We start from the raw sequence: 24,399 nt of genomic DNA, 5'->3' as shown, positions 1-24,399 counted from the left end.
AATATCAGAACTAAGGGCATGTTTAGATCCATTTGGAATGACAAATGGCAAATGGCAAAAATTTTGGTGGCAAAAGTTTTGGCATTGCAAAAGTACTAGTTGGTGTTTAGATTCATGTTAAAGTTTTGCCATTCTAGCACTAAAGTGAGAGAGAGAAAGAGAGAGGGAGTGGTCCCAAAGCACTTTTTGGCACAATATGCTACTATGGACTAGCAAATGACAAATGCCAAATTAACAACTTTTGCTACTAGTGTTTAGATCCAAAATGACAAAAAGTGCTACAAAATGATAAAACTTTTGCCATTTTGGAGGATCTAGACAGGGCCTAAAGACTTTTCCATGCCATTGGTTTCCACGTATACGCATTCTGCACATATATCAAATTAACCATTCAAGCATGGATATATGATTAGTTATGCAAATATGAGCTTTATTCGGAAAGCACTTCCGTCAACAAAAAGAAAAAGGCTACATACGTGTTCAAACTTCAAATACAGAACTTGACAAAATATAGTAATTAAAGTGTTGTGAGAACTGACTTTGTCAAATCTCCTCATGTCTCTACTTTTATCTATTTCAGAAAACATGCATGGGCCCAACTTAGACCATGTGGGTTTCTAAAAACAAATTTAAAAATACGTTTGGATAAAACAAAAATACAAAGGGACAATAATTATGTTTAACAATATTGATGTGTATAAACTTTATATATTATGTGTAGAAACTTTTTATATAGCATCATTCTATCTATATAATATTTGAATCTGAATCCAAATTCAAATTCGAATCGGACATATAAATTTTCAATGTATAAACTTTGGGTATACAAACTTTAGGTGTACAAACATTGGGTGTATAAACTTTAAGAGTATAAAGTTTAGTTGTTCAAACTTACTTAAAAAGGAAAGTTAAGTGGTCAAAAAATGAAAAGAAAGGCGGAGGGCACCAATATCCAATTACGATTTTCGCAGCATTATACTACATGCACAATTCCATCATGCATGTATACTACATACACAATTCTGACATGTCGATGCATCCCTTTGTAACACAAAGGATGGATAAATCCATATAATATTTGATATAGAGAAAGCTGATTAATTAATACTTTCCCACAAAGCTACTACTACATCCACGTCATCAACAAAACATGGGCGGTCCAATTTTTTTCCTTAGGATATTGTAGGCGGTTGAATTCCTCAATTCGCAAAATATTTTATTGATCCTTCAATAAACTTCTTTTGCAAAAAAAGGGTCCTTCCACACCCCTACCTTTAGGAAAAACATATTTCACTTGATTATGTATATGTGGATAATCTTGTTGGTGTGGTTATGCAACTATTACTCGACACCACTATATATACATGTCTCTTTAAAAATAAAGTAGAAAACCCAACAAAGTGGTTGATTTGTTTGACCAATGATGGTTGGATTAGAACTATGAAATGAATGTTGCATCGACTAGCTAGGTGGCTAGGTTAGAGATATTTTGCTTAGAGGTTGCTAAGTTGAATTAATCAAGGGTAGTGGAGAGGTAGGTGTTGGAAGAGGCAACACTGGTGCGGGAGTTTGAGGGATATCTTCATGGTTTGGATACCCCCTCTCTATATATAGCTCAACCGATATAGGGGTATTTTGGTCCCTTCACCTGCAAGAGAGACAACAAATCTGTAAAAGGGAAGAAAATGAATCTGGCATGAATCCTCTATTTGATAATAGTATTTTGGTGAAACTCAATTGAAGGATGGCATTATAGTGTAACTCACTTTTGATGATAGCATAATCTGAAATTTCTTGTTTGATGGGGGCGGAAAAGATGGGGCACCGGGATTAGGGTGGACAACTGGATATATGTACATCTTGATTGTCAAGATATTATTAAAATAATTCATTTATGTTAGTACTATTTATTTACATGTTCTAGAAGGTAAAGCTTTAGGTATGGTCTACGGTTTCTATGTTGTTGTGTTGTTTAATTCCTATTGATTTGTTTCTAGCTAGCTACAATAGGGTTATAGATATTTATGCCACAGGCTTTTGAGATGGAATTGTCCCCCCCTTTTGTTTAATTTCAATGGATTAAGGAAAGTTTTAGGTGAAATGACAAAATTGAAGTCAAATGCTAGTCATGATGGGCCAAAACACATATATAACAATAGAATCAAATCAAATCATAATTAATGAGCTGATGAATTACATATAACAAAAAATATATTACATATAAATAACAATATGAGCCGGACTCTACCAGAGAAAATACTCAAAGCAATCAATATATACGAACACGATCAATCGATTTCCTTCGAAGAGATACACAAAGTATCTTCTTACTCTAATTTAGAAGGCCATGAGACCAACAACTATGGCACCCAAACTAAGACCAACTAGAGATGCAACACCAGCAGACTGGCTTGCTGAGCTAGACGGAGGCACGGGCCGGCCACCAGCCGTCGGCGGCATTGCGTTCGGTGCCATTGCTGTCGGTGTGCGTGGACGAGGGGTCATCGGTGATGGGGCCGGGTTGCTGCCGGTGGTGGCCTCAACCTTGACAGCGACCTTCATCCCCCCGGTGCAATGGCCATTGAAGCCACAGATGAAGTAGCGGGTGCCAGCGGCGGTGAGAGGGATGGTGTCATCGCCGGAGTTGAAGGTGGCGATGGGGCTGGAGCTGGAGCATGAGTCGTAGTCGGCCTTGTTCACCTCCAACACGTCATGCGCCGCCGGAGAATACTTGAACACTGCACATTACACATGGATATCATTAGCTCGGTTAGATATTATACTAAAGTTGCCACATGTATCCACCAGTTAGTTCAACTCAAAAATTTAAGCTGGTGAGCAAACACGGACAATTTACCTATCTGGTCTCCGGCACGAAAGTTGATGTTGGAAACCCACTGGTCATAGTTAGTCCTCAAGTCCCATGAGCCGCTCGGAGCTCCGACGGTGTAGGTGGCGCCGAGCGCCGTCCCGAGCACCGCCGCCGCCATGGCGACGACGAGGAGAGCTCTGGCTGCCATGATCGCCATGGAATATGGTCCAATTAGCTATATATCGATCGACTTTGAGGATCGATGGAGAGATGATGGTCGATCGATCTCCAAGCAATTGGCAGTAGAAGCTAAGCTAGAAATCGATGGATGATTGAATGAAATGAGATGTGCTGGGAAGGTGTGTATATATAGGCGTTGGTTGGAGGTATGAAACTGTGAAGAACTAAAGCAGTAGAAGGAGAACGCGTAGAAGGTGAAAGACTCTGAAGAGTAGGTCGGTCAAATGTATGTAACGTTGACTCATTCTCTCACAGTAAGAAAAGTACTATGTGTTGACACACTCGTTGGATGCATGCAGACGTGTATGGTGAGATCTAGCTGCTACTGATCTTGCCTGGTCAGTTCTTAAAAAAGAAAAAAAAAACTTTTCTGGTCGACCAAGTCTGTTGCGTGAGATTAATTAATGAAAAAAAGACACCTGTGAAATGATCAAACATGCAAAGGGCATATGAATGTAAAGTGGCACATGATAATTAATTAATTTGGTTTCATCACCTGTGAAATGATCAAACTTGATAGCCAGCTTCTCGATCCATTGATCTGTCGTCGTGTCTTAATTCCTTGATTAATTTAATAAGCGGCTGGGAATTGTAGCTAGCACGCTCTGCTGTTTTTTTTTTACCGGGAAACAGTGGGGAGACCCCACGGTAGTTTTCATTAATTAAAGGAAAAGTACAGAGAATTACAAGTTGTCAATCCATCATTGAAAAGATGATATCAAATCTACCCTAAGTCTAGGTAAATATAGACTTAGCTCCTCTTTCAAACTTGCTTTCCATCTACTAATAGAGGGAGAAACATTGTTGAAAATAAGGTTATTTCTCTACCCCCACAGGAGCCAAGCAGCCACCAAGAAGATTTCCATGAAGCAAAAAGAGGAAAAACCAGACCGCTGCACTTGTACCATTTGGTGAAAATCAAGGGTTGTATCCCATGAGAATCCAATCATATTCCAGCAGGCTGCAGCAAAGGAGCATTCAAAAAACATATGATCTCTTGTTTCTCTTACTCCTGATGTACACGACACAGGAGGAGGGTACATTTGGGGGTTTGCAATGCTTTCTCTCTAAGAGATCCCTTGTATTTATTCTATCCAAAAACATAAGCCAGGCAAAAACTTTTATCTTCATATATGCTTTACACTTCCAAATCCAGGGCAAAGTAACTAGGGATTGCAGTGACCAAAAGCAGAGCTTGTAGAACTTTTGAGAGGAATAAAATTCATTTCCCCATATATAACACCATCTGTCAGGCTGCGAATTGATCTGAATCTGTGATAGATCTTCAAGATAAACTTTGTATTCATCATAAGCTTGTACTGACAAGGGCAAATGGAACCGATCATGAACTGGTCTTGCAAGATGCTGGGCCACATTATCATCTTTATGCTTTGCAAATGAGAATAAAATAGGAAAAGTTTGAGCCATAACCTTCCCATTGCAAAGATCATTCGCTGCATATTTTGGGAACAGATCGATGATGAATTCTTATGGAATGAGCCATGTTGTTGTATGATCTTAACAACTCTTTGATTTAATTAGAACACAAAAAATTTGCATCGCATAAGTTGGAAATCTTTCCCCGCATTACAAAGAAGCCAGTACAGTGTCTTATATATATATAAATAATTTCTCTGCCTTTTTAGTTTTTGTTTCAATTGTCCATATATTCTTTTAAAGGAAAATGGAGCCATATATGGGAGGAAGATGAGACTATTCAATCTTGCTGAAAATTATTCAAAGGTTCACGCATATGCTAAATGGGCCCTGAGCATACATATAGAGTTTGAGGCAGGCCGGCTGTATTTCAGGCCCAAAATTTTGCCTGTGGAGCCATGATATGCTTGCATGACTAGCAGCAAGATGCGGGATCGCTGGCGCGTATTTTTTCCGGACGAGTGGTTAGACTAATCTATTAGTGCTAGATAATGACAGTTTGAGATAATAACGGTAGTAGATAATATTTTCTTTTTTTTGAGATTTTTTTAACTAACAAATTGAAAAGAACATCTATATATGAAATCAAATTTTCAAAATTTTAAACCCAGATTTGAATACTTTTAACTCAAAATTTAAAATTTTTTAAGTCAAATTTTAAAAACTTTCAACTTTTCATCCTAAATTTGAAAAACTTTCAACTCAACTTTGAAAATTTTCAACCCAGATTTGAAAACTTTCAACTCGAGATTTGAAAACTTTCAACTCGAGATTTGAAACTTTCAATCCAAGATTTGAAAACTTTCAAGTCCAAATTTGAAAATTTTTAAGTTACGATTTGAAAATTTTCAAGTTATGATTTAGAAACTTTTAACACAAAAAACTTGAAAACACATGTGCTGAAAGTAAAAAAAAAATCAGAAAAAAGGGAAAGAAAAAAGAAAAAATCGCGAAAAAACCAAAAAAAAGGCGCCCCGCCAGCTGGCGCGTGCACGCCAATTAGCTCTCGCGGTAAGATGCAGGGTCAATCCACAGACCCATTTTATCCGTCCGGTTACTCACTTATTTATAACTATTTAATTAAACATGGACTTACGGATCTATCCATTTATACCTAGATGATTAATACCTGAATTGCAATTCGAATAATGAACCATGATATGCATCCATATATAATTTAATCAAGTGAGATGTGATATATATGTATCGATGCCTGAATTGCAAATCGAATAACAGGCTGTGATATGCATCCATATATAATTAGTCAGCCGATAGATGGGATATATATGTGCCCTATTGGTGGCTGATTTCCAATTAATTAAAGCACTGTCGTCTGATATGTTGTGGTGTCAATTCTCAATTCAAGCCTATTTAGTACTCCAGATAACATCAAACAGTAATGCTTGATACTATTTCATCAACCGTCCGATTCACATGCAGCACTCCGGCCGCCACGAGTCAAATGAACACGCATGGATTGTGCTGCCTCCGGTTTTTAAATAGAAGACGCTATTGATTTTTTTTTTGAGTGGAGATTGCTATTGATTTTCGATCATAGGTTTGAATACACGTCCTATTAAGAAATTATATAATTATTATTTATTTTGTTGTGATTTAGTTTATTATTAAATTAATGGCACTTGTTTGTAAATTTTTAGTAAGACAAATAGTTGAATATATGTTCACATGATGTATTAAAAACCGGAAAGGTACGTTAATTAGAACGTCATCAAATATACCATATATGAATGAGCTTCATGCATCTTGCATATTGTAATATGTTATGGTTAGTTTGAGAGCACTTCTGAACTTCATAAAAATCCTTGAAAAAAATGACCAGTCGAACTTAAAAAAAAATCCTTGAAAAATTGGACTTCATAAAAATCCTTGAAAAAAAATCCTAGCTTAATTTGTACTCCCTCCGTTTTATAATATAAGACTTTCGAGTATTATCCACATTCATATGGATGTTAATAAATCTAGACACACATATATGTTTAGATTTCTTAACATCTATATAAATATGGATAATGCTAGAATGACTTATATTATGAAACGGAGGAGGTAAAAGAGAACAACCATTTATCTCTCCATGTAAGTCGTAACATGTACAAACCTCAGTCAAATGAAACCAAATTAAGACATGCATGCATCTCTAAAATTAATCTGATCATCACAAATACCCACAAATTAAAACCACAAGTACAAAATATTAACTAAATCAAAGCATATACGTGTACTTAAACCTTACAATACAAAAATATACACACAAGAGACTAATTAATTAATGCTACCACAATGGCAGGAGAGCATACAAGAGCACGAGGACTAGGCGGCTTCCGGCGACGGCGGCGGTCACGGACGACGTCGACGGCAGCGGCGCGGCGGCGGCTGCGGGGCCGGAGGAGGCGGCGGCGACGACGTCGATGCGGATCTTCATGCCGCTGCCGCAGTGGCCGGTGAGGCCGCAGAGGAAGTAGCGGGTGCCGACGGCGGTGAGGGCGACGAGGTCGTTGCCGGAGCGGAAGGCGGAGATGTTGTTGGCGTTGGAGCAGGCGTCGTACCCCGCCTTCGTCACCTCCACCACGTCGTGCAGCTCACGCGAGTACGTGAACGCTGCACTTGCATTGATCCAAATCAAGAACAGGATTAAGCTCATCGCAAGAATTTGTTTTAATTTTTAGAACATTTTTAATCTTCAATTTAAAAAATAATTAAACTCTTCCAAAACTTATATGTAATTAAGATCTGGAGCTTTTACCAAGACAACACCGATGCAGGTCTAACTAGCGTGGCAGTGCTATTATTTGCCCACTCTGATCGATATGGTTGGTATGATAGTACAAAACTAAACTATGACGCCGGCTACGGCTGGCGTGTTGACGTTGTTTTGTCATGTCTGGTGGGTTTGGTGTGACAAAAATATTCAGATTCTGGAAATAGATTTAGAATGGTTTATTTTTGAAATTAAAAATTCAAATGGTTAAAAAGTACAAAAGAAAACCCAAGAAAACAGAGATAACTAAAACTCGATTTGGATTTGGATTACTGACTGAGCTTGTCGCCGGGGTGGAATGTCCGGCGAGCGACCCACTCTTTGTAGTCGGTCTCCATGTCCCACAGCCCATCCGGCGCGCCCACCGTGTACGTCGTCGCGCCGGCGGCCATCGCCTGGCCGGCCAGAACGGCGGCGACCATCACCACCGCTGCCGCTGCCGCCATGGCTGGACCTCGAGCCCACTCCATGGAAGAGGCAAGCAGAAGAGAACAATCAGAGAGAGAGAGAGAGAGATTGTATATCTATCTATAGCTATAGCTAGGCTGATCGAGAGCTCGTGGTCGATCTCTTATACTATCTATCGATCGATCTCAATTAGTCATCAATGGCGCGGCGGTTGTTGCTGCGTCGTCTCGAGCACATTAATTGTGGTGGATCATATCAGTGTAGGTAGCTCATCCATATATATATGATCGATCGATCGATCGAATGGCCTAGCAAGCTGCTGCTGCATGCAATGTAAGACCCAGCTAGCTAGTGGTCCTCTATTAATGGCACTGGGGGTTGATGATATATACTCTATCCGTTTCTAAATATTTGACACCATTAACTTTTTAAAACATGTTTGATCATTCGTTTTATTTAAAAAATTAAATAATTATTAATTCTTTTCCTATCATTTGATTCATTGTCAAATATACTTTCATTATACATATAGTTTTACATATTTTATAAATTTTTTTTAAATAAGACGAACGGTTACATGTACTTAAAAGAATCAACGGTGTCAAACGTTTAGAAACGGATGGAGTAACTAGCTAGCGTAACAGCAGGAGCAGCTACAGATCGACCGATCGAAAGAGATGTTGACAATGTCGGGAAGATGTCGATCGAGGAGGAAGATCAGGATCAGGATCATCATCATCATCATCACCCTGGACTGAATCCTGACCATCGGATCGCCCGATTCGACGGTCAGGATCGGATGGCCCGCAATATTAGTAATTAGTTGATCGGATGAATTATTGTTGGATCCAGATATATATAATTGTTGCTTAATTCGGTGCATCAATAAGCTGCTATTGCTGGGCCGGGTCGTTGAATTCTTGCCTATGTGTTCAGACCGGCTGTTAACTACCACTACTGTGGAGTACGACGCTAGCTTAATTAGCTGCTTGTTCCTGTCACAAGGATGAAGAGTCAGAAAGAGATCGCCGTGTTCAGATCTGCACAAGTATCTGCTGGTTTTAATTAATTTTGATGAAAATATCTTTGTCGTTTTACTGCTTTATCTCATCCCTTTCGGGCATCCTCAATGTTTATGATCCAACTAGGCAATAAGGTGAACCGTGTCAAGTGGCGTTAGCAGGTTGGAAAGACCACGATGTGCCCATGAGAAGCAAATCCTTTGATGTTACCATTCATCGTCACATTACTATTCACTTCATCACTCTCGGACCCCATATGTTAGTCACCACGTCAGAGGAAAGTTACGTTAGAGGATTTCAATCCATATGCATGTGTAGAGTGGAAAATAAGGTGGCCCATCTTTTAAAAAAAAAAGTTCAACCTATGTCTAACATGAGAATTGCCACAATAAAATAAACAAGGTGAGACTCAACTTAAATTGCTTATATCCTAATAATAAGCCTATGACTTGGCACTAGCTATTTACTACTTTCACAATGTAGTAGTAAGGATGTCTTAATGCCTATTATTTCCTACTTTTCCATTACATTATGGATAGCCTTAGATTGAGAGCACTTTTAGGAGTACAAGTTTTACTGCTTCGGAAGATATATATTTATAGTTGCGACATGTATTATTCTTCACGATAGAGTTACAAGTACAGGGTATACTTCCACCGTTTCATATCACGTGTTAGGTTTGTTCTAAACTAAACTTCTTCCAGTTTAACTAACTAATTTATATTAAAAAACATAGTAATATTTCAAACACAAAATGGATATATGCTATAAAATTATATACAAACAGTGGCTTTATTAATGAAAGTAATTTGAAGTTAGATGTTACTACGTTATCTATAAACATAGCGAAACTTAAATAAATTTGACAATCGACAAACCCAAAACATGATATCGTATAACGGAAGGAATATTAGCTAAAACTGTTTGTCACCAAAGGCTATCTATGATCTGAAAAGCACACTCGGATGAGCACACTCTGTTGAACCGATAAGGACTCAATAATAATCTCTAGCTTGTACTATATGTTGGTCCCGGCACAGTATATGGTTGGTAGATGAGGAGATCTTGATTTCAGAAAACTCACAAACACATCTTAATATATCTTGGCCAGCGTCACTTTACCGTTCTGGCAAAAAAAAGAGAGAGAGAATTTGGAAAATACCATCAGAAAGATATATATAAGTTATAAAATACCATCAAGAATGACATGTGGAACCTAGACCTACGTACGTATCAATGGTACATACAACCGTATTTTTTAACTCCGTAATTTTTTAATGGTACTAAGCAAATTGGGAAAAAAAAATCTGCAAACACACATATCATATGGGGAGGACTAAACTGTACTATTATGATACTCATTCGAGACACAAATTTAAAACATGTTATAGACTAAGATAAACATTGATTGTGAGTGTAGTTAACCTTAGGCTCCATTAAATTTTATCCATTATTCCAAAATACATGGCGGCATGTACGTACATGTACTTGATGGGAAAAGAGAGCTCAACTGCCGATATATAAATGTTGGAGACATTGCCATGAATAGTTGAATGGAGACACATTAGACACCAATGGATGAACAGACCATTAGGTCAACTGGTCGAACAGCAAAAGTTTGCGTTAGGTACACAGAGATTAGTACTAGTACCAAATTTGATGGGCCACATGCGGCTGCATTTGTCAATTGGAAGGACAAAGTTAGCCACTCTGCATCGCCTACTAGCGCAAGTGTTCATGCCTACTTGCCTAGCTATATGAAAAGTATCTTGTCTGCTGGATAACACGACATAATCATCACTGTTTACATGACAAATATCGAAGAAAGTAGCTATACAACAATTTTATTACTAGTTTAGAACCTTTTAGATATTATTACTGATTAAAGTATACTTATATTGTAATTATACCGACCCAAAACATAAGCATTTTAGACTTCGACACAGTTTTCGAGATATTGTTACTTTAAAAGAGTTACATATTATGATAGTTTGTTTAATGATAAATCTAGTAACATTAATTTTACATGATTGATCTTTTTATTTTTTTCTATTAATAGTCAAAGTTAAAAATATTTGACTTGGCACTATTTTAAAAATATTTATATTTTAAAATGGAGGGAGTATTGAAATTACTACTCAGGTTCCGATCAACCATTTAGTTTATCATTTTATTTAAGTCTTATATGTATGAATACGACAAAGATGACTATCTTAATTGGAGCAAGTTGATTGACCGTTCACATTACCATACTTGGGGCTTATGGTAACGTGAACCTAAGGCTGAGTTCGTTTGGATTACCATTACTATAAATATGACTCTTATTTGGAGCAGGCCGAGTATGTTGAACCTAAGGGTCTTATATGTGTGAAGACTACAGTTGGTATGGTAATGTGAACCACCGAACCACCACGTAAATAAGAGCGATGTATCAGCACATGATTAATTAAATATTAGCTAAAAGTCTTACAAATAATCTAGATTTCAATTGCCCCAGTAGATTAATATATTTTCTAAAGAAATTTTTTTATATTTTTTTAAAAAACACACATACATTTAATAGTTTAGAAAGCAGGCGCGCGGCAAACGATGAATAGAATCTAAAAAAATATTCAAAAGAAACACAGCCAAAAGGGCCCAACATAGACCAAGAACCAGCCAAGTTTAGCCAGCATAAGATTACATTGACACTTCAGAAGAGGCCCAATCCAACAAACGTCCCTTCTTTGGATAGGCCGAAATCCTGCCACATCCAAGGTCAAAAAACCGGCCCATACATACGGATGGGCCAGGATGGAGGCCCAAAAACCATGCATATCAGAAGCAGTTCAACAGAACAGGATTGCAATGTAATCCTAAGCAGGACCTGAAATTATTTCTCCTGCTGTATGAGATATTGAGATGTACAGACAGTCCCAATGTACACTCAAAGTTCCACAACAAAAAGTGCTCAAGGTAAAATATCATATATAAATATGAGCATTTGCTAGGTAAAGTTAAAAAATAATAATAATGAAGTGTGTTGTTCAACATCTCAACTACTTCCTCCGTTTCATAATATAAGTTATTCTAGCATTTCCCACATTCATATTGATGCTAATGAATCTAGATAAATATATATGTCTAGATTCATTAGCATCAATATAAATCTAGAAAATGCTAGAATGACTTACATTGTGAAACGGAGAAAGTATCTATCTATGTATCCATGCTGTTCTAGTTTCAGTAGTACTACTGTCACCAGAAGTCGTCTTGATCACCAAAAGGAGGGCCGCACTCAAGTCCACTATGCATTTTTCTTCAAGCTAAAAAGGTCATTGTATAGCACAAACAGATTATGGTGCCTCCACTCCTTTGTAAAGGAGATTCCAGTTGACCAAAGTAAACGGCAGAATGTGAGACTTCATGGAGAATCTATTACAATGCTAGTCTGCTTAACTCGTCTTGTCACTTTCTGTACTAGGAAGCTAGTACAATGGAATTACTGCAAAGATCATACGAAAATTATAAATTGCTACGAGAAAAGTTATGTCAGACCTGGTGGGACCCAAAATAAAATGGAAACGCATGTTTCATGTGATAAAACATTGAGGCGTGTGTCCAGGAAAATTCTGTGAAAATACAAAGGGATGTGAGGAGGAACTTACTACAGAGGAAGAGCATTGCATCCAGTTCGATTGAAGATGTGACTAAGAATGCATCGCAATCAGTTCGTCTTCTTTGCATTTCCTGATGTTAACATCCATGTTGGTTTCAGATGAGGAAGACACAACATCACAGCAATGCCGTCTTAAAGCCTAAAAACACACAACAGTAAAAGAACAATCACAAAATCTTAATTCGAGCACTGAAATTTGTGTCACAATTGATGAAGGCAACCATCATAGCCATACCTTCCCAGGAACCAGATGTAATGGCTCAGATGCCACTTTTATTTGGTGAAGATTCCTCAATGGAATCAAGTTAGGTGAGCATTTTCTAGGCAGCTGCCTAGTGTAATCGCTTTTGATCTTGCCTTCACCTGAAGAAATACTTTTGAGGAAGAAAAGAGCAGCTCTTTTGCACTCATCCCTCGGGTAATGCTTGGTATCAAACATAAAAACATCAGTAGCATTGCGACCCCTTTTCCACGGCACAAACGTTTTCTGCACAGCAAGGAGGTCAGGAAGCAGCACATTGCCTTTGTACACCTGAACTGAATACCCCCAAGCTATTGACACTGTAATTGCTTTCGAATGGTCATAGCACACTGTCTGCTGAAGGATCCTTGCTGGATCAGCATTGGCAGCTCTGAAGAAATGCTTCACCGCTGTTGCACGGTCCATACCCGGGTAAAGAGGATATACATGATCAAGGTGGTGCAGTGAAACTAAAGGAGTAAGCGGATGCGCTCTTAGGAGTCCAGATATGTCCCCATGAAGGTCGATCTGGATATAACAAATGCAACACAACACACAAGTTAAGAATCAAGATTTTTTTGTTGCATAATATTAAGTAAAGCCATGGGAATGTTTCGCGTCTAAAGAGTCGTCAAGAAGAAGACATCTCATAGTTTTCAATGGCTGAAAATGAGGAAGAAAGCAATACCTTGCAGTTTATATAGTGTAAGTCATACAATTCAGTAAGTGAAACACATAGGTGGAGCAAAAGGAAATATTTTCTGCTGCCATATTTAACTGTCAGACAGCGACCCACTGCACTACTTATTTCAGCAACAGCCAACAGTTCTAGTTGACAACATCATTATCTTGGAAGATGCCCATTTTGACAGCATTAAGATAGTGATGGCGAAGCTTAAGATAATCTGAAAGGGATGTGTGGCATGCGGACCAAAGCACCCACTTTCAAGTGCCCTCACATCAAAATCAGTCGATGCACAAGCATGGATCACTAAATCCAGTGGGCAGTAGCAAAGATTTCGTATTGGTTCCGCAATTCGTAGTTGTAGTTGTTAGCCAGTACCCATCGCTTATGTTCTGTAATCAGTATGGTTCCATGTGTACACAACTTAGCAACATTCTACAGGATTGGTGTGGTGTGGTTCTGCATTCCTTGAGAGCATTCTAAAGGATAAGCTTTTTCTTGAAAAGTCTAATGTACGGCACAAATGTATGCAGAATTGCAGACAACAATGTACACTAAAAATTTATAGTGGAAGCAAAAAAAAAAAAAAGTTGAGTGCTGACAGCTTGAGATTTTCTACCATTAACAACATAATCCCTTCATACTAGGCAATGATTTTGCAAGCTCAATACTTTTTTTTTTCTTTTGACCTGATACAATCCAAAATTTCACCCAACAATTCTCTTCCATAACTGATAACTTAATATCAAAGACTAGCTATGCCTCTGAACTACGGTGTGACTAAGCAAGGCTGAATAGATTACAACAATTTTTTTTTGTGAGGAACAACATGGTTGTACTACATAATGATTTAATTATTAGAGTAATACAATCATTGTTATACAAACCGCCCGTGATGGTGGTTACGCGGCACAAAATACAATTATCAAATATGGTCAGATATATCCTGAGACAATTCCTGCTCTACTCACCAGTCAGGTGTCAAGAGTACCAAATTTTGATTTTAAAAAGTTCATTCTTTATCAATCCACCAGTATCTATCTATCTATCATTCTATCTATCAACACAATTGAATTAATGAGCAATCAGCAATCTAACCTAACATTCCATTAGGGCAGTAGCATGTTGATGAGAAAATGTAAACAATAAGAAGCAAAGGTTACCTGGTGGAATCCTGGCTCGTGGGTGAGCTCGACGCCGAGCTCGGCGAGGCAGGCGTGGATCCTGGCGTCGCTGCCGTAGAGATGCGGGTACCTGAGGAGGCAGGAGTCGAGGACGCGGGCGAGGCGCGCGGCGAGCGGCCAGCTCACGGCGATGCCGCCGCCGCCGTAGGCCATGGCGAAGCCGTGCCAGGCGTTCTGCGCCGCGGACTCGGAGCGCGCGCCGAGGTACCACGGCTCGCGCCAGTCGTACCTGGAGAGCGTGTGCAGGAGGTTCGGGAGGACGAACGCGGTGTCGTCGTCGGCGAGCACGAGCCACCGCGGCGGGGGCGGCGTCGCGTGGTGGTGGTCGTCGAGCTGCAGGAGCTCCTTGGCGATGCGCGCGACGCGGACGGCGGAGGGGAGCCCGCGCGGGTGCGTGTACGGGAAGCGGGAGGCGTCGGTGGAGGAGACGCAGACGCGGAGGTTGGGCGGCAATGGCTCGGACGCGGCGGCGGCGGCCGGCGCCGGGCCGTCGAGGAAGAGGAACGCGCGCGCGGGCGGGCGGAGCCAGAGGCGGAGCAGCGGGAGGCGGAGCGACAGCGTGCGGCGGGAGGAGGCGATGCCGAACACCACGTGCGCCAGCGTCGTCGTCGTCGTCGCCTCGGGCGCCGAAGACGACGCCGCTCGCCGCGGCGCCGGCTCGTCGTCGCGCCGCGTGGCGGTGGCGGTGGCGAGGAGGGGAGGCGGCGGGGAGGGGTGGGGGCGGTGGATGAGGAGGAGGAGGAGGAGCGAGAGGAGAGGGAGGGAGAGGAGGAGTGGGCGGAGAGGGAGGCGCGGGCGAGACGAAGGCGGCGTCGGCGCCATGGCGCGCCGCGGCGAGCGGAGGCGGGGGTTGAGGTTGAGCGTGGGAATGTGTATTTGGACCTTTTGGAGTGAGGTTGGGAAGAAAACCAACCGTTTCAGCTTCTAATCAAACCATACATGAGTAGTATTAAAGGAGGGTAATAAAGTCATTTAACAATCTCTTTTGTTCTTGTGAACAAATCTAAAACAATTTAGATTGCCTCCCTTCCTAAATATATGTCTCCTTTGCAACGTAAGATTCGATAATATGATTTCATGTCTTCTTGAACTATTTGAACTATGGAGGAAATGAATATATAGGAATTTACAACAAAAATTGTTTAACAACACGTAAAAAAAACATACGGATTCAAACCAGAAAAATGAGGCTAGATCTTTTTTTCCTCCAAGTTCTAAAGGATTGTAAGGAGACCAGTCATTTGTCCCAATGACCTTAAACGTTTTACTTATCGAAGACTAGGTGAAGTAATATGATTGTTTTATGTAGGATTTCAATCCTCTATATTTGCTCCATTTTTCTTTTATTTTAAAGAAGCCCTAAGTAATTTTAGGGGTCTAAGTTTGAGTAAAAAAGACAATGATGCCTGTTATTAAATAATGTAATAAAGTCATTTTAACAATCTCTTTAATTATTCTACAGTTTTTATAAATGGCTTTCTTTTTAAAACCAGATGATCAGATAAACCATAAATCTTAACATAGTATTCACTATATTTTTTAAAAAAAAATTGACCTCTATTTTCTTAAAAAATAGTTACAAGTTCTTAAAAAAACATACCATATTACCAAAGTGAATTTTATACTAAACATAAGCACAAAACTTATAGCCTGACTATTATTAAGACTTATTAGTTGACAATTTGAAATAGTACTAGATACAGTCAATAGCTATTTGAAAATAGAGGGAGTAGAGTAGTAGACTCCATGAAAGTTAGTCAAATCTCTAAAAGAAAAGAGTTCCCGAGTGAATTGTGATCGCTGCCGTGCTTCAGCATTTGTGTTCCCATGTGAATTGCCGCAACTGCTGTCTGGCACCCAAATCCGGTGGATGGCCGGCCCTACGCCTTTAGGAGCCAAGGGGGTCCGCGCCCTAGGGATGTCGTGCGTGACCGGGTCATCGGGGTTGTCGACAACATCGTAGTCGTAGATGTAACACCCCAGGTATTCACTTACCTACCGAGTTAATAGTTTGGATTATAAGGATCGATCGCTCTGTGGGAATGATATTATTATTAGTTTAACTTCAATTACCTGTTATGGATGTCCGAATTTACATGTGAGACTTTGTCGAAATTCTTAATGAATTTAGGACTTGGTGGTTTCTGTACCGTAGTGTGTAGCATTCTAGGTAAGTGAACCTAGGGTGTTACAGAAGAGGCAGGTGAGCATCTTCACCCGAAAACAGTGCAACCACGAGTGATCGATCGAAGGTGCGGGCGGTGGTGTCCCTCATGGCGAGTGTGTGATGTAGACGTGCAGTGGTTTGTATCTCTTGGCGACGGCACTGATCACTTTTAGGCAAAGATCCTGTGCGGTTGGCGTCTGCGGTGCACGCGCAGTGACGAGCGGGGCACGACCTCCCCCGCCTTGCAGTCGCCGATTGTGCTGTGGCAAAAGAGTTGGACGTTGACACATGGCTCTCACTCACCATGTTAGCCAAAACTGGCTGCTATACTGTCGAAGGAGTATTGTGAGTTGGGAGATGGGCGTTCGATTTGGGATGTAAAGTGAACTTATTTCTTCTATTTATTGGGTATTAATTGACCCAGCTGAAAAGGTAGGCCCAATATGCAAGCACTGGACTCATGCGAGCGGCGTGTGCGGTAGGGTGAAAACGGGTCGGATTCGGTTGGATATCACCCTTCCCATATCCTAACCCATATTTTATAATCGAAATCGGGTCGAACACGGATAGTGCCGAATACGGATACAAACTCGGATAATGGCGGGAAAAAATATGGAACGAATACGTACCAAAATGGATACGTACGGTTACAAATATTTATTCGGATATCAAGTCGAAACAACAATCTTACATATCACATAGACAATAACCATTTAACAATTCTATATATCTATAATACGATTATATTAGGCCATTAGGACCTTAGGAAACAAATAGGGTACAATACATCATAGTAGAACCAATACATAGTACAAAAAGTGCCTCAAAAAACATAATATATGAGGCTAGATCGCATGTTTGTTTTCCTCCAAAATTACCATTAAATGAGCCAAAGGATTTTAAGGAGGTCAATCATTTATCCAAATGACCTAACAGGATTGTTTTATGTAGGATTTCAATCGTCTGTATCTGTATCAAATGAGTCTAAGTAATTTTAGGGATCTAAGTTTGAGTAAAAAGGATAATGATGTTCCTCGTTAAAAAATGTAATGAAGTCATTCAACAATTTCTTTAATTCTTGTACATTTTTTTTATAGATGACTTGTATTTTAAACCAGATGATCAGGAAAAGCATAAACCTTAACATAGCATTCCCTATATTTTTAATAATTTGACCTCTTTTTTCTTAAAAGATATTTACTAGTTCTTAAGAAAAATGATATATATTATCAAAGTGAAATGTATACTAAACATAACCACAAAACTTCTATTCACCATAGCCTGACTATTATTAAGAGTTTATTAGTGGACAATTTGAAATAACAATAGATACCGCCGATAGCTATTTGAAAACAGAGGGAGTAGAGTAGTAGACTCCACGAAAGTTAGTCAAATCTAAAAAAGAAAAAAGACAAAGAGTTCCCATGTGAACTGTGATCGCTGCCGTGCTTCAGCAGTGTATTCCCTTGTGTATCATCTTTTACCAATAAAGCATCATGTGTCCAGTGTCCCTCAAAAGAAAAAAAAAAGAAGAGAGAAACAAAGTATCATGTGAATCTAGTTGCTTTTCATAATTTTTTTCTCTCTTTTTTGCACACGTATATATGCTTTGGCTGTTCAAACAATACGTCTCCTTCAAGTCACCATGAAAATGGCGCAAGGAAGAAGACGACGGCCATGAAAACGCCATCGTTTTGGCGCCAAACGGCAACCACATCCCCCATCGCTGTCATCACCGTCTACATTTTCCATGGCTGCTCTTGGTCTTCCTCATACGACTCTTTACAGAACCGGAGGTCAGCTTAAATCTAATTAATTGCAGTGGCTTCATGTTCAGAAGCTTATAATTAATTACGATAAAATGATTTGGAATGATGATGAATCGTTTATTTTGGACATTTGGAATAAATTAATTACCAATAAAACGTACAAGGCATCAGGTAATTAAAATGTAGGCATGCTTTGCTGGTGCTTTAGAGTGTTAACGAGAATGCAGGATAAACAATTCTTTTTTTTATTACTCCATAAGGGAAATGCACACCCGTGACTCAAAGAGACTAAGCCAACAACAAATCCCTAATCTCACTAATAATTTTTTTTTATTGATAGCACAACACATGTGTTTGATATTTTTGAACACTAGGTTTTTTTTTTATATTTTTGGACACTAGGATTTAAATCATAGTGGTGGAATCATGCATGACTCCAACACCAAATCACCCGTGCTTAGCATTGAAAAAATGATAAACACTTTTTTACGACGATTTCACAGAGAAACAAATTATGAGATTAAGTACTATATTCCCAGCAAATTATTGATAAAACCAAGTCACCGACCAACATCCTGAATATCTTGCGATAATAAATCTTACATCCAGCTATAGAGTTTTCTGAATGTTGGAAAATCAAATGGCAGTTTTGATGAACGCTAAGGCAAAGTAGTATAACAAAGTATACCAAGAACAAATCGCCAATTCAGCCTTATTAATTTCAATTAATATAATCCTTGCTTCACTTTTGTTTCTTGCTTGGGACTGGGGCGGTTGGGTGATCCACTTCATCCCAACGCCATATGTTGCCATCCTCTGTGCAGGCAAGGATTGTGCTGAAGAAAATGGAAACACAATAAAACATTTTTTTAATCTTCCAAGAAGAAAACAAACAACAAAAATAAAAAATAAAACAGAAGCATAAACACAGTGCAAATGATAGGCTAGCTCCATCAGAATGAATAAGCAGGGATAAATTTATAGTATGAACAGGATGAATGTAGTAATGTACCTTCCATCAAAGGACACTGCAGTCTGCCTTATGGCTGATTTCACTTGTGGATTATTGAGCCTGTAGATGATCATGATGATGATAAGCACACATGTAGAAGACATGAGAATTGGTAGAAATTAACACCCAACAGGCAACACCTATATACCAAATTAAATGCAGACGATGAAACTTAATAAGTTGAGTTCTTGAGGTTAACATTACCGAGCAATTAGAACAGGAGGGCTGGTCTGTACTTTCCAGACATAGACTTTACCATCACGGTTTCCTGTTTGAATAAGCACATGGTTATCCTTCAGCACTTCACATTTTGTTTTAAAGAATATCAAAATCAATATTGCATATCCATTATCTAAAGAAATACTAGCATATTCATTGTCTTCCAAGAAAAAGGTATATTGTGTAATAATTTAGAACAATAACAACAAAATGATTCGTCAAGCCTTACAAAAAAAATGATTCTTGAGAGAAAAGTGCAACACTAGTTATTACCTATTGCCAACTGATTGTGGTGAAAATCACATGAGAATTTCATGAACCAGATGTTACATTCTGGCACAGGGTACTTCTGAAGAACATCAATGTGACCCTACAAATCAAAAGAACCATTTTCCTTAGAGGAAGACATAGTATGTATTGTAGTATGTATAGGGACATGGAGAAAGAAAGTAACATGGTTTCTTTAAGAAAATAAACATAGCCAGATTAGTTTGGATATAAGTAGACGAGTAAGATTTTGTAATTCTAGAGAGAAATTAAATTATATTACCTCGCCAGGGTTTTCTTCTTTTGTGATCGGTTCCCACAGCAAGATTTCATTTTCAACACTCTGAAAATTCAAGTTTAGCAGACATCAGATGTATTCATCCTTCAGAAATAACCGAATTTTCACTAGAAAACCCAATTTGTAGCACTAGTCTAAGGATTGGAAAACTTGCACTAGCAGTAGAAAATAAATTTGTCCTTTATGACTAGCATAAAAACTCAGTATAATAATTTTTTAAGCACTAGAAATATTGGCTTCAAAAGAGTAATAAAAATTTTACTCTAATGAATTTGTCCTTTTTGTAACCCAATTGTCATGGGAAAACCAATCTGTAACACTAATCTAATGATTGAAAAGGCTGTTCCTGGTACAGCCTGGAAATTTGCAGTATCAGTAATTCAGTATGTATATCCCTTTATGAATAGGATAAAACCAAGATATAATAATTTATAAGCACTATAAATATTGACTTCAAAAGAGCAATAACAATTTTACCTTTGACAGGACAAAGTCCCCAAGCCATTTAGTACAGTCTACATAGTTAGAATGTATTTCAGCACACAGGACCTGAAAGGAGAGAGATGATACCATATTGGTTATACATACTAATAAATTACAGATTAAAGAACAGATTCAGATATGATTGGCAGATACTATAAGCATACCGGAAATTGGACAAATTTTGTTGGAAATTTTGATGTAGCATCAGTCCATGAATAGGATTTCTCAACATATTCCCAGAATTCTACAGCATTCACACACTTTCACCGATAAGCATCACGTAATTGCCTTTTCTTTTTATCATGAGATGGTTCACTAACCTTTCATTGACCAGATTCTCACAGTGTTGTCCATTCCACAACTTAAAAAGCGGTAGATATCAGATGTGTGGAAGTCCTGAAGCAATAATATTAATTAATTATGATTAATATTTGCACTCGTAATGTAAAGAAAGAATGCGCAAAATTTCAGTGACTAAGGATTATTTCACTCCTGGTGAAATGAATAAAATTGAATCTGCTCAATAAAAAAAGTGACATCAGAAGCTGGATGAGTCCTATTTTTAAGGACAATTTCAAGTTAATTAGTAGCATTACAATTTTTTTTATAAAAAATGCTACAGTGGAGCTTAAGCAACTTACAACACCAAGTACTTCGTGTCGGTGACCTCCTACTCCACCAAAAACCAAAATTAAGATCCCTGTCTGCACATTCCACAGCTTAATAGATTCATCCTACACAATGCCGTATGAAAGAACATCAGTAAAAATGAAATAGATGTAGATATCAAATTAGGCAATGTAATCTTCTAACCTTGCTTGCAGAAATGATGAGTGAAGGATTCAATGGTTGAGACTTTATTTCGTTTACTGAACCACCATGGCCAACAAGACTCTGTAATTTTATTTTATTTTTCATAAACAGAAACAAAACACTGGCCGCACATCAGTTATGTACTTGATATAGAATGGTTCATAATTTATATGCCAATTTTCTGACTAGACATGCTAAAGACCCACTGAAACCACAAATGTTTAGAAGAGAAAAGGCACAATTTAGTAGCTATATAGAAAGTCAAAAGATTGCTATAGTTCTTAATCGAAGCGAATTACATGTGACCTCCAAGAATGGATAACACAGATAAATCAGAATCTATCAAATAAGAAATTATTTTCCAATATATAAGCAACAGAACCATAGCTTGGCATATATTACTGAAAAAAAAACATATATAGACTGATACAGCGCAAAGTTTATCCAAGGTTGCAGTAGTGGCAAAGAAGAAAAAATGGCACTAGCACTACTAGACCTTATATATCTTCTCAGTGGCACAGTTGATGACTCGAATGATTCCAGTGCTTCCTGCAGCTACTAACAATGGATTGCCATCAATGTCGCAAGCCCAGCTCACAGTGAAGAATGACTCATTCATCTGCAAGGCAATGGAGACCCCACCATGGTTAGAAAAAGGCATGCCATCAAACCCTTCTTCATCTAAAATAAATCAATTTCTGACTATGGATCTGGACAGCTCTGAACATAGGCTATCTCTAGATCCGTAGCAAGGAATTGGTTTATTTTGGAACAGAGAGTGTAGATAATAAACTGAACACTCAAAATTGTTGGCAGAGCTTACATCGTCATCAAGATAGCTTTGCAGAAGAGCAAATTTGCCATTCATGAGGCAGCAGTAGGTTGAAAGCTGCAAAGGTCACGAGGGCGCAACGTGTTAGCATAAACACATTGAAAATAACATATGTGCATAACTCCATCCTTAAAATTTAATTTTATGATCAATGAAATCTATGATCTTATAATTCCTTCCCCTAATTATATTTTTATCAAAATATTCAACAAAATTGTATTTTTTTAATGCACTTTTAAAGTGTAAAGCGCATTCGCAAAGTGTCGGGACCCCAACTAGGATCCCTCTGTGTATAATGTGCTAGTCCCAGATCAACTCTAGCACACACAATAACAAAAGGTAATATCATAACCACATCACGATTACATTAATAAATATAAAACAAAAATAATTTTGAGGAATATTTCTAGATTGATAATAATTCTCGGAGTTGAGCTCCACTTCCAAACTCGAATAAAAAACCATAACTCCAATTAACAAACAATAAAATAAATGGTAGCATGATTATTTTATTTAGTCAAATTTTAAACGAAAATATTTATGAAATTTTCATTAAGCTATTTTAGGTGAATGAACACGAATGTGAATTTTCAAAATAGGCAAATTAAGAAACATGAAAAAAGGGACGTGACACAAAGTCAGATTAAAAACATCTAATGCGAATAGGATAATAAGGTAAATACTAGATTTTGATCTATTTATAGAAACATGAAGCGCTACTACTTCCCTAGTAAGATCAATATGGCGCCTCATAAGAAATCTTACACGAGGGCCACAGGCGGTGGCGAAGATGTCGTAGTAGCGAACATCGAGGAAATTGAAGACAATGGCGTAGATAGGGCGCCTTCCCTCAGTGTGCTTGTTGGTCACCTTGTATTCTCGCTCCCGACTCGGTGTTAGCGATCCCACCGCTGCCTCGCATCCCAACCCCTCTAATGGCACCAACTTTGCCATCCATGCAGGAAGTGTTGGGATGCTTGGAAGCTTTAGCACCGTTTCCTGTGGTTCACCTTCACCAGCAGTTGATGAAGATGGCCTTTCCTTGGCAACTCTGGAGTTGGCAACAGCGGGAGAGGCAAAGGCAGAGGCAGAGGCAGAGGCAGTGATGGAGCGGTTGCGCTGTGGATATCGGGGTGGTTTGGCTTCATTCGGTGCCGCACTTCAATTCAAATGTTGTCGGATTTAAATATATCACTATATGTGTTTGAAACATTTGTGGGAAACATGTATATATCCTTAAAAAATATGTGCTATATAAGAATACCACTTACTCTTTTTGAGATGATTTCTGGTTCCTACTAGTGGGGCCCATCTTTGCTCACGTCTTGTCCGGCTTGAGGTTGCGTACTTCCTATCACAAGTGACGATAATCTCAATGATAAACTTATTCTCAAACATCTTCAAAAAAGAACTTATGACCAATGATAGTAAAACGAAGCAAAGATTTCAAATCCAAAACAAAAAGTGTGTACCTCTTGCCTGGAGAGAGGAGAGCGGTGATGAGGAAGAGAGATGGGATTAAATAGGAATAGGGAGTGGCGGCGGGCGGGGTGGAAAAGCAACAATAACCTAGGTATCTTTTATAGGGAAAAAAACCCTAGGGTTTCTCATGTTGGATGGGCTAAATGGGCTTTTTAATAGCATAGATGGGCCACACAACTTGAAAGAGTTTTGGGTTGTGGAGTTTGTGTGTATCATACATATATATAGTAAGCCTTGTGAGTAGCACACTTTATCTATATAAAAATGTCATCTTTTAAGTATGATGGAAACAAAGGCTCTAGGTTATATTCTAATTGTGTACTTAGCATACCTAGTTAACTTAGCAATGTCATTGTGAACAATGAGGATGAATTCACTAAGGTGGGAGGTAGTAATAGTGAAGAAGAAGAAGATTCGCTAAGATAGGAGGTAGTAATAGTGAAGAAAAAGAAGAAGAAGAATGGCGATTAAGTAGACGTGGATGAAAGCTAGATGAAAGCTAGAAGGGTGGTTGGCACATCGCAAAAGCAATTGCAACTAGACATCTCTGTCTTCTATGTATAGAAAAAATTTAGGGTTTCCAAAATCGATTGC

At 38.7% G+C, this 24,399-nt stretch overlaps 4 protein-coding genes across 4 annotated transcripts; all 4 read right to left on the bottom strand.

The window, feature by feature from the left end:
- Positions 1-2,150: 2,150 nt before the first annotated feature.
- On the bottom strand, positions 2,151-3,135 carry LOC127782663 (mavicyanin-like). Its single transcript, XM_052309930.1, has 2 exons — positions 2,858-3,135; positions 2,151-2,738 (listed from the first exon to the last, which is right to left on the bottom strand). Exons 1-2 carry the CDS (start codon positions 3,027-3,029, stop codon positions 2,338-2,340), a joined length of 573 nt encoding a protein of 190 aa, XP_052165890.1. The 5' UTR covers positions 3,030-3,135; the 3' UTR covers positions 2,151-2,337.
- Positions 3,136-6,615: 3,480 nt separating this feature from the next.
- Positions 6,616-7,946, bottom strand: LOC127782552 (stellacyanin-like). The gene is made up of 2 exons (XM_052309812.1): positions 7,543-7,946; positions 6,616-7,105 (listed from the first exon to the last, which is right to left on the bottom strand). The coding sequence occupies exons 1-2, from the start codon at positions 7,733-7,735 to the stop codon at positions 6,780-6,782; spliced, it is 519 nt and encodes a 172-aa protein (XP_052165772.1). The 5' UTR covers positions 7,736-7,946; the 3' UTR covers positions 6,616-6,779.
- Positions 7,947-11,449: 3,503 nt separating this feature from the next.
- LOC127781449 (uncharacterized) lies at positions 11,450-15,391 on the bottom strand. Its single transcript, XM_052308403.1, has 4 exons — positions 14,443-15,391; positions 12,589-13,122; positions 12,343-12,492; positions 11,450-12,179 (listed from the first exon to the last, which is right to left on the bottom strand). The coding sequence occupies exons 1-3, from the start codon at positions 15,283-15,285 to the stop codon at positions 12,385-12,387; spliced, it is 1,485 nt and encodes a 494-aa protein (XP_052164363.1). The 5' UTR covers positions 15,286-15,391; the 3' UTR covers positions 11,450-12,179; positions 12,343-12,384.
- A 3,750-nt stretch (positions 15,392-19,141) lies between these two features.
- On the bottom strand, positions 19,142-23,635 carry LOC127782814 (polycomb group protein FIE1). Its single transcript, XM_052310080.1, has 14 exons — positions 23,595-23,635; positions 23,089-23,482; positions 22,315-22,380; positions 21,988-22,110; positions 21,492-21,572; positions 21,320-21,412; positions 20,999-21,074; positions 20,843-20,922; positions 20,673-20,744; positions 20,181-20,240; positions 19,904-20,000; positions 19,616-19,679; positions 19,412-19,471; positions 19,142-19,235 (listed from the first exon to the last, which is right to left on the bottom strand). Exons 1-14 carry the CDS (start codon positions 23,633-23,635, stop codon positions 19,142-19,144), a joined length of 1,401 nt encoding a protein of 466 aa, XP_052166040.1.
- Between the last annotated feature and the right edge of the window lie 764 nt (positions 23,636-24,399).

This window comes from Oryza glaberrima, chromosome 8 (assembly GCF_000147395.1).
Source record: "Oryza glaberrima chromosome 8, OglaRS2, whole genome shotgun sequence".
Classification (NCBI taxonomy): Eukaryota; Viridiplantae; Streptophyta; class Magnoliopsida; order Poales; family Poaceae; genus Oryza; species Oryza glaberrima.
This window is presented reverse-complemented; position numbering and strand designations above follow the sequence as displayed.